Consider the following 10413-nt stretch of genomic DNA (forward strand, 5'->3'; position numbering starts at 1 on the left):
GCAATAACGAAAACATCCCTGTGTTATCCACACTGTTTTCAGCACAAATCCAAAACATAGCCCCATACTAGCTACTATGAAGAAAATTAACTCTATCCCAGCCAAAACCAGCACAACTGGTTTCATAATAATGATTAGTATTCCTCATTTATTTATATTTTTCAGTATCAGCTACAAGATGTGAAGAGCTGTACATTGTTAACAGAAGACAATATGTGTTTGGCAGAGCTCACAAAATAAAGACAAAAATAGCTAGGGTTTGGGGTTGACAGCATCTTGTGCCTCTAAGTAGCCACAGTGACATTCATGTCTTGATATATGACATGTTCAGCAGTACTTAATTAACACACCTTGGCAGAGAACTTTATGATTAGTTTTGTCAAAAGAAGAGTTTTCCTTCCTTTATAAAATAAGAGCAAAGAATATCACTTTTGCTTTATTCTAATAATCATCTGTCCTCACAGCTTTTTCACCATTACAAGCGCTCTAGTTTCTTTTTCATCCTTTTCTCCCTCCGTATCTCTTGCTGCTGCCTATATGTAGACTCCTGGAAAATTTTCTCCACTTGTTTTGCAGAGTCAGGACTGTCTTCTTCCAGCATGTTAATAGCCTGCAAGGCAAAGGGAGTCTTCTCCCAGAGAAGTCGGTTATTCAGCAGCCTCACAGGTATCGCAGAGTTGTATTTGTGCTGTTAAGAGGACTGACAAGGGAGGTGTAAGAGAGACTCATACCAAGGTTCATTCAGAAAATTTTCTGTCAGTAATATAATAGCCCATGCTGAGCCATTCACAGCATCACTTACGTTTTCCAAGACATGTTTACCACAAGGCATGTCTGCAAAGATTATTCCAGGTTTAATAGAAAACTTATTCTGCAGCAGGTCCTGGATCCAGATGGCTTCATCTACATCATTCTCAGCGTGCAGAACCACAAACTTACAGAAAATGTCCTCAATATTCTCCTTACTGCTGCCAACTCCTAGAGCCGTGCTTGCAGGCTCCCTGATTTCAGCAGAGAGGCCGCACAATTCATTAATTCGCTTGGAGTCTCTCTGACCTGTACTCATGTTTTTAGCCTTTTTGCTGCTATTTGGTGAAGGAGTTTGTTTGGAGTTAGTACTGCCTATTACGACAAACTCACATGTTCAAAAACGATTTGCTGATGTGATTATTTTTGAAATAACACAAACTAGTTTGACTGGGGGAAGCTATTATTCATGCTAATGAAAGAAGGCAGAAATGCTGAGAGAAAAGCAGATAGTTCCTTTTATAGAAGCTAGTAATTAAGATACCGCACTAAAAAACCCCTGCCAAAACCCAAACACATGATTTTTAGCTTTACGCACAAAGAGCATGCAAGTACAACTCTTTCATGAGTGCATCGAGTACTACGCATACCTCCAAACCAGAAAGATGACGCTAAATTGCATCAAAGTCAGGAAAAAAGCAAAAATCAATATATGATATAGTGTGTTCTTTTAAATGGACATGTCAAAAACATACCAAATCCTGCAAAATGTAGAATATAAATATGACTAAACAAATACAAAGCCATGGATAAACATATGCTTTATCAAAGTTCAAAATGTGTTCCACAAATGAGTTGAAGAAACACATGTGGACATATGGCAGAAGTGGGATCAGACCTAAAGGAATTAAAAGATTTTAGTTGGTTTAAATGGTAACTGGAGTAAGCCTACATGCTACAAAGTAATATTATGCATGCAGTCTGTTGATTAAGGAACTCTAAGAACTTGCCTTTGATCAAGATATTTAATTAATTTACACATACAACAATTGAGAGAGGTGTAATGCCATATGAGTACAGCGAGAAAAAGAAAATCAGGGCAAAGTGAAGTAATTTAGGGTAGCAAACTTCCATTAAAAATTTTGTTCACTGCAAACTCGGGATTCCTTCTTTGTTTTGACAAACAGAAACTAATTTTAAAAAAGCAGGATGTGGTTTGCTGGTAGACATTATTAGACTGATATAGTTGGAAAAATTAGACAAGTTTTTGGGTGCACAAACCTGGAAATCAGGTTTGATTGCCCGAAAGTTTGGTCATTTCTTCTTAACATACCAGATATTTAATAAAAGATATTACTTCTTCCAGCAACCCATGTCCCATCTTTGTCCTTAGACCATCATGGCTATGACAAAATACCATTCTGATAAAGGCACAAAGCAATAACATAATTTAATAATAATGCAACAGTTCATTTTACTAATCAGATTAGCTGTTATCCTGTTAGATGTTTACTTTGCAACATAACATCAAGAAAATGATGAGTTCACCAAGAACAAAACTGGCTCCAGTCCTGTCAACTGACATTTATAAACCAAAATTCAAAAGGCTATTTTCTGTATCATTTAAGTGCTCCCTGTTTATGAACATACTCAAGAAGCTTAAAACTTTCTTTTGTTCCTTGGTAATTTGCTTCCCTTCCACACCATACCCAGGGCCTGTTAAACATGTGTTTGGTGCTAATTTGAAACATCTCTTTTTAAGAGGAATATATATAGGCCGTACAGATACAGTACAAGAAAAAACCCCACAGTATCTGACTTATCAGCTATGACATAAATAAAAGATAGATGAACTGTTCTTGCATCACCTGAAAGCCTGTGGGTGTGTGTAGACATGCATACATACACAAATACATTTGTACACTGGCAGGAATCTCTGTTTTTTCTTAGCAATACTGGAACAGATTTCACTTTTGTTGAACAGCACCACCTTGCGACATATATATGCAATACTCTAATTATATGCCTTCATATTAATGCTATAGTTAATAGAACTAATGCACAGCTACCGGGATTCGTTCTGTTCCCACGAGCAGTAGATCCCCTCACAAATGATTCTGTTCACATTTACTTCAGCTTTACTCCATTTTATTTGCAGTCACATCTGAAACACGGACAACTCATCCAATGATCAGTCAATCCCAGAACTACTGGCCCAGGAATGTAAACTGAACTCCAAATTTGGTAATTCCGGTTTGTTTTGGAAGGACTGCTCCTGTCATTACAGATATAATGCTGATGGACTAATTCATATATGGTTAAAAATGGATCAGAAGTTAGACTAATCTGTCTTCCTTGCTGGGGCCAAGGAGATATACAGAAGCAATGCAACCCATATGTCTCATCTATGAGATGATGCCAGGAGGTTCTTGAAGTTTAAGAAATGATGCCAGCATAGGCTCCAAGCAATAGACAGGAAGACTGAACATAGGCTTGTAACTGAAAAGAAAGAATAGGAATAAAAATTGGTAAATCCAAATCCATGCCAATATCCCTTGGAGAGACAATGATTTTGTCCAAGATCCAAAATAAAGTTTTATATTATTATAATCTGCTTTTTGGGAGATATATTTTTGCAGGCACAACACAATAATGAAGAGTGCTTCCATGAAGGATTAATGTAATTTCTTCTTCTCTCAGATGCCATATATTATAACATTACAACCTTTTAAATAAGCAAATTAGGGCCAAACTGGCATTATGTCATTTCCTCAGTACTGGCCAGGATTATACTTGATCTTTTCAAACACAGAAGAGAACACCATTTTGTAGAGGACAAAAAGGAAATATTACATCTTTTTCAAGGCATACTGTGTATGGTTCAACAATTCAGGTCATTAGATTTTTGGTGTGGTGCTAATGCTTGTTTGGAGCAAGAAGTGGAAAAGAGCTAGGAAAGTTATGAATTAAATAAAAGAAGAACCTGATCACTCTTGTCTCAGTGGAACCAAACCTTGGGGGCTCAAGCATAAACGTAAAACATTTTCAAAAAGCCTTTCCTGATTATTCATGCTCTTACAAATAAACAAACGAAATCTTACATAAAAGATTCAACTCTTCCAGCTAGAAGAAATGGCAGAAGAAAAAGACCTATTTTAATATTTATGTTCTTCCTCCCCTCACCCCTTCTCCATAGTAAGGATGGTAGTAAGCTCACAAATGCAAAACTACATCAGTCACATGTTCTTTTCCAGATGAAAGATTAAACTTTTGAACTCTAATGTCCCCAGAGAACACAAGCGCAAAAGGATTCCCAAACCAATCTACTGTGAATTTGCTTGACACAAGAGCCAACAAACATGGTAATGGAAGAGGCCACCTATGCTGCACCTTCCAGACATCGCTAACTTGCCCCCAAACTACATATGGATGTGGGACAGAAGAGTGCAGTCCTCAAAAAGCATGCATGAAAAAAACTCTTACAGCTATAACAGTTGCCCAATACAACTTTGAAGATCAGAGCAAGGAATGCAGCATTTCTACTGCAATACTACTACACCTTTCATAAAGTGGTGAGAACTGAATCAACAAATCCGCATGATTCACAGTACCAAAGGCTCTATGGCTTCAGTAGAATCATACTTTATATAATTGTTTACAGGCCTTGGGTTACCTGGGAACTCACTGTGCTAAGCTCTGTGCAAGACAAGGCAGCTTCTGTCTCCAAAAATTAGACAGTGTAAGTTGTGACAAAATGCAATAACTGGATGATATAAGCAAGCTGTCAGGGTAATGTCCTTTGTGCTCTTCTTGTACTTCTGCCAGTACAATCAGCCCTCAGTGTGATGGATGCACCCACTCTGAGTGAGTGAACAGTACTTTGGTCAGGCATCACCAACAAGTAGGCCTGACTGAAATCAGCCTTGCTGTGCAAACTGTGAAAACTGTGCTAGGCCATGTCTTCTCAGGAACTAAGGAATCTAGGCCATGTCTTATCAGGAGCTAACAGTACCAGCCTGAGCTGGGACTAGACAAAACTACAACTGCTACAGCTGCACACCTGCATATACACCAAGTTTGACTACGAGTCAATCACTTGACGCTATAAATATCTGTAGCCCCCTTGAGCCCGTTGAGCTCTCCTGTATGGCAGCAGGCTGCACGGCGGTGATCTCCCCCTTGAGCAAGGACGCCTCTCAAGGTTACTCCTCGAGGTTGAGACACCCCTTACCCGGCATCTGATATCTATAACGAGGTAAGCGACATTTTACATTAGGCCTAAAAGTATATTGTATGCTAGCGACATTTATATATATCCAGCTATATAGCTTAATTATTAGAAGTGCAGTAAGTAGTAGAGTGTTTGACCGCCATCTAATTATCGTTTAAATCATCATTTAAATCACTGTCAAATCACTGTTTAATTACCATTCAATTATTGCTTAATCACCATTTGATTACCATTTAATTTTCATTCAATCATTGATTAATTATAATTTGATAATTGTTTAATCATGAATAAAACCCTTTTAGTTAACCCCACAATGATGACTTCTCTTAATAATTCACCTGTGACACTCAGTTATCTGGGCTGTGGAGATGTTTGGCTCCATAGAGCTAACATGAGTCAGGAAGCAGAATGATTGTATTCACAAGTAATGCACCATGAAGCCTTACCAGCTCATTTCAGTGACATCTCAGGAATCCCTGAACCTCAGAACTCAAGCGTTACTGACCTTGCTTTTCACCAGTACTCTCTCACTGTATGTTCTTAGAGCAACATTTAAATATCATTCATAGTTTTGCTTTACCCATTTTACCCCAGCACCAGTTACTGCAGATAATGGAGAACTGACCATACTTAACATTGAAGATGTGATGATATGCAGGCCCTTCCTGACTTAACAGGGGTCATGGGAAATTTAGTGATGCACCTTAATGCTAATCAACAGATTACATTAACTTTTAAGTAGCTCTTCTTGTTTTAAAAGTCAAGATAGACACATCAATCTCATAAAATTAATTTCCTAATACCTTTAGAGCACTGATAGCACACACAAATGTGTGTGGCAGAAAACTGAAATCGGATGGTTTACATGGCTAGAGAATATTGTCCTCAAAAGGGAAAGGAACTGAATCAATAGTGTTCAGACCAGCATATTAAATTAATTAATTTTCAGCTTACTATATCAAACTGAAAACTGTGATGAACTGATTAAGTCTCAAACACCCCTCCTTCAGGAGAGCCAAGTCCCATCAGAGGGCCAGGGAGGGTGACAGCGGGGGTGGTAACAGCACCAGTTGCCTGATTTCCATCTGCTACTGCACATCTGTTAGAGCCCTAAGTGAATCCAGCTGAAACTCAGCTATACACAATATTTTTGTCACTTCCTGACATGTATATACTTTACTAAAAAAGCCAGTATTGTTGTCGTGGTTTAACCTCAGTCGGCAACTGAGCACCACACAGCCGCTCGCTCACTCCCCCCACCCCCGGTGGGATGGGGGAGAGAATTGGAAGAGCACAAGTGAGAAAAACTCGTGGGTTGAGATAAAAACAGTTTAATAATTGAAATAAAATGATAATAATAATAATATGATAATAATAATAATAATACACAAAGCAAGTGATGCACAGTGCAATTGCTCACCACCCGCCGACCGATGCCCAGCCAGTCCCCGAGCAGCGGCCCCCCCGGCCAGCTTTCCCCAGTTTATGTACTGCGCATGATGTCACATGGTATGGAATGTCCCTTTGGCCAGTTTGGCTGTGCCCCCTCCCAGCTTCTTGTGCACCTCCAGCCTTCTCAGTCGGTAGAGCATGGGAAGCTGAAAAGTCCTTGGCTAGTGTAAGCATTACCTAGCAACAACTAAGACATGGGTGTGTTATCAACTTTGTTCTCATCCTAAATCCAAAACACTGTACCAGCTACTAGGAAGGAAATTAACTCTATCCCTGCCAAAACCAGGACAATCGTCTATAACCTGTTAGGCCTGGACCACAAATTAAAAGCTCCACACAGAGAAATATTTGACAGAGAATCAGTTTGAGTACAGACAAGTCTGTCAGCCCTCCCAGAACAATTCCACTATTCAGGATTTCATCAATAACTCCTTTCATAACTCCGCTCCAGGCTTCCAACTTTTTTGATTAAGTTTAGCACATATCCACATATGCATCTAGTACCAGAAAGGCCATATACTTGAGTAATAATGCTTAAAACCCATAAATTTCCCATGGAATGTTGCCACAGACTGCCTACATTATATGCCACCATAAATGTTTTTCATCTAAGATTTCTGCTGCTCCCCATTCTCTCATTTTGCCATCTCGTCTGTCCAACCTCCTAGCACACATACGGAGAGCTCCACAGATTTCTGGCCCCATAATAAAACATAGCACATAATAAAACATTACATAGATATCGTTCGCTATTTGCATTGTTCAGACAATACTTTGGTAAAATTTTTCAAATTTTTAAAATTTTATATTATTTGGAATCCTTAAAATTCATGGGAGTTTTGGATCAGGCAAGTTTGCTCTTCTCTTGTGGCTGTAGCTTTTCCTACTCAAAGATATAGAAGCCATCAGTAACTTTTTTTTTTTTACAGCTCAAGGCTGAGCCTCAAGGCTGATTCTCTTCTGGTTTTGTTTATAAAGAAAACCAAAGGATCTGAAAAAACATTGTCCTTAAGGTTACCATTAACTTTTTGCCTCAGTTTTAAGGTCTAACCTTACCAAGTGTGTAATCACTGTAAGACACCCTCAGTTGTCACCTTTTTTTTCATATGTAAAAACCCAATTTACCCAACTGAAGTTATCACACAATTAAAAACACATTCTACTGTGCTAGTTCTACAGCAATAATTGCACTTGCACACAAAATATTTTGCTATTGGTCCTCTTTAACTGTCAGATACCAAAACCAGGTAAGGGAAAGGAAACAGCATGGGTTCTGCCATACAGCAAAGCAACTGCTCCTATTTGCATAACACAGCACAGCAATACAGTATCAAAATCAATAACCCTGCATGGTTATGGGATGGATGAGGAGCCATATAAGAGTTTATGGATTAGGATTAAAGAGAGGACAGGTAAAGGTGGCATTGTATTGGGTGTCTGCTATAGGCCACCTGACCAGGAAGAACAAGTGGATGAGGCCCTCTGCAGACAGATAGGAGCACTTCCACAGGCCCTGGTCCTCACGAGGGACATCAACCACCCTGATATCTGCTGGAGGAACAACACAGCAGGGCATAATCAATCCAGGAGGTTCCTGGAGAGCATCGATGAAAACTTCCTGATGCAAGAGATAGAGGAGCCAACGAGGAGAGGTGCTCTGCTGGACCTCATACTCACAGACAAGGAAGGGCTTTGTCCTGGTTTCGGCAGGGATAGAGTTAATTTCCTTTCTAGTAGCTGGTACAGTGCTGTGTTTTGGATTTAGGATGAGAACAAAGTTGATAATGCACCCATGTCTTAGTTGTTGCTAGGTAATGCTTACACTAGCCAAGGACTTTTTAGTTTTCCATGCTCTACCGACTGAGAAGGCTGGAGGTGCACAAGAAGCTGGGAGGGGGCACAGCCAAACTGGCCAAAGGGACATTCCATACCATGTGACATCATGCGCAGTACATAAACTGGGGAAAGCTGGCCGGGGGGGCCGCTGCTCGGGGACTGGCTGGGCATCGGTCAGTGGGTGGTGAGCAATTGTACTGTGCATCACTTGCTTTGTGTATTAATATTATTATTATCATATTATTATTATTATTATCATTTTATTTCAATTATTAAACTGTTTTTATCTCAACCCACGAGTTTTTCTCACTTGTGCTCTTCCAATTCTCTCCCCCATCCCACCGGGTGGGGGGGAGTGAGCGAGCAGCTGCGTGGTGCTCAGTTGCTGACTGAGTTTAAACCACGACACCCACTTGAATAAGGGCAGGATTTCTTTTGAGTATGTCTCACAGCCTGCAGCTAGTGTTTGGTCTTGAGTTAAGACAGTCAGTGATGCTTGTAAATTTTATAGTTACGTGTGGTATAATGGTAATTTAGAAGCATATTTTTGTCAGACTAGCAAGGGAAGGTCATATGAACATGGCAAGAAGCAGAGTTATTAGGAGGAAGAACATATCTCTAGCTCTCAGGAAGTAAATTCTCTATTAGTGCCAATGAAAAAAATCTCTGCCTATCCTTAGTGTACTGTTTTAGAGACTAAAAGTAAACCAGGATCCATAAGCACAGTGGACTCCTTTAGCCCTACCTAAAATCTCTAGTTGTCAGATTAAAGCTTTTAACTTAGTAAACCAGTCTATTCTTCTGTATTTGAGTGAAATATGTTTGATTATGCACACCCTGCTGATAAAACCAAAGTGTTTAATCAGAATAAATGCATGTTTTGTGTGCTAGAGCACAGTGTTTGCTTGGAAACAAATTGGAGCTTTAGCAGGGAAAAATGACCGTTGACCAGATCTCTAGCAATATGGAAGGTTGCTTTTGTATGGATGTGTTAGGTACACGTGGAGTACTGGAAGGCAATGACTGATGATATTGCATTCATATGATCTGCAGAGGATGTCTGAAAAATTAATTGTTAGAGAGGTTTTGGATGGGAATGGAAGACTGTTTGTTATTCTACCCTGAAAAGTTTAAGATATAAACACTGGACTTGGGAGCTTGTTCGACAGTTACTAGGAAGAAAAAAGGATATCATCATGAGTTCCTAAGTAAGGACACAATGTTGATTAAACACCTGTCATGCACCGTATAGTACCAAAAGAACGGGGGGAAACGACCGCTACTCAGACTCCACAGTCAGGCGGGTACTATATGGTGACAGTTTATTATGAGAGCCAGAATCCTTAAGCAAGCATACAGGTTCACGAAATAGTAACACGTAACATGACACAACTACATACACAGGGAGGGTGATACGACCTGTCGATAAGGATCAAGCCGGTGGTCACAGACGGTTCGGGGATCTCAGTCCAGCTGAGAGGGAGCTCCGAAGAGCCTCCTCCAGTCCACATCCTTTATGCTTTTGTGGCCGGATGGTCTTGGTAGATAAGCCCTTGGTTGGGTCTTATCTTTTACTCAAATGCGCCGTCTTCTCCCCTTCCCTCTTATTTTAATAATGAGGAGCCGTAACTGCTATATCACTAAACTAAGTGCTCAGTATCACAAGTTGGTTTTACTTTTAACTTTATGCGGGCGAGATTCTCCTTTTACTTCCCCGCCTTAGGTTTTCTCTCTCAGTGGGTTCAAATGCGTTTCAGAGCCTGGGTCTTTAGGCCCTTGACATAAGTTTAGGCCTCAGAACTGCGAGAGGTGTGGCAGAGGCGGACTTATCAAGGATGACAGTGTCCAAACAGGCAAGAGCTATGGGGCCTTCGCTCTATTCTGTCCCCCGTTTCTGCACAGTCATTGCTCCCTTGTGTCCAGCTACATGGGGGCATGGGCATAAGTTTCACTAAGATTTGCGAGAGGTGTGGCAGAGGCAGACTTATCAAGCGAGGACATACTCAAGGATGACAGTGTCCGAACAGGCGAGAGCTATGGGGCCTTCGCTCCATCCTGTCCCCCGTTTCTGCACAGTCATTGCTCCCTTGTGTCCAGCTACATGGGGGCATGGGCATCACAACACCCCTCCCCCAAGCTCTATTTTC

The 10413-nt window shown here is 40.4% G+C and overlaps 1 protein-coding gene across 1 annotated transcript; it reads right to left on the bottom strand.

Annotated features, from left to right (window-relative positions):
* Positions 1–475: 475 nt before the first annotated feature.
* TICAM2 (TIR domain containing adaptor molecule 2) lies at positions 476–1066 on the bottom strand. Its single transcript, XM_076361472.1, is given in 1 exon segment — positions 476–1066. A coding segment is annotated over 1 exon segment (591 nt).
* Between the last annotated feature and the right edge of the window lie 9347 nt (positions 1067–10413).

Source organism: Aptenodytes patagonicus, chromosome W (assembly GCF_965638725.1).
Source record: "Aptenodytes patagonicus chromosome W, bAptPat1.pri.cur, whole genome shotgun sequence".
Classification (NCBI taxonomy): Eukaryota; Metazoa; Chordata; class Aves; order Sphenisciformes; family Spheniscidae; genus Aptenodytes; species Aptenodytes patagonicus.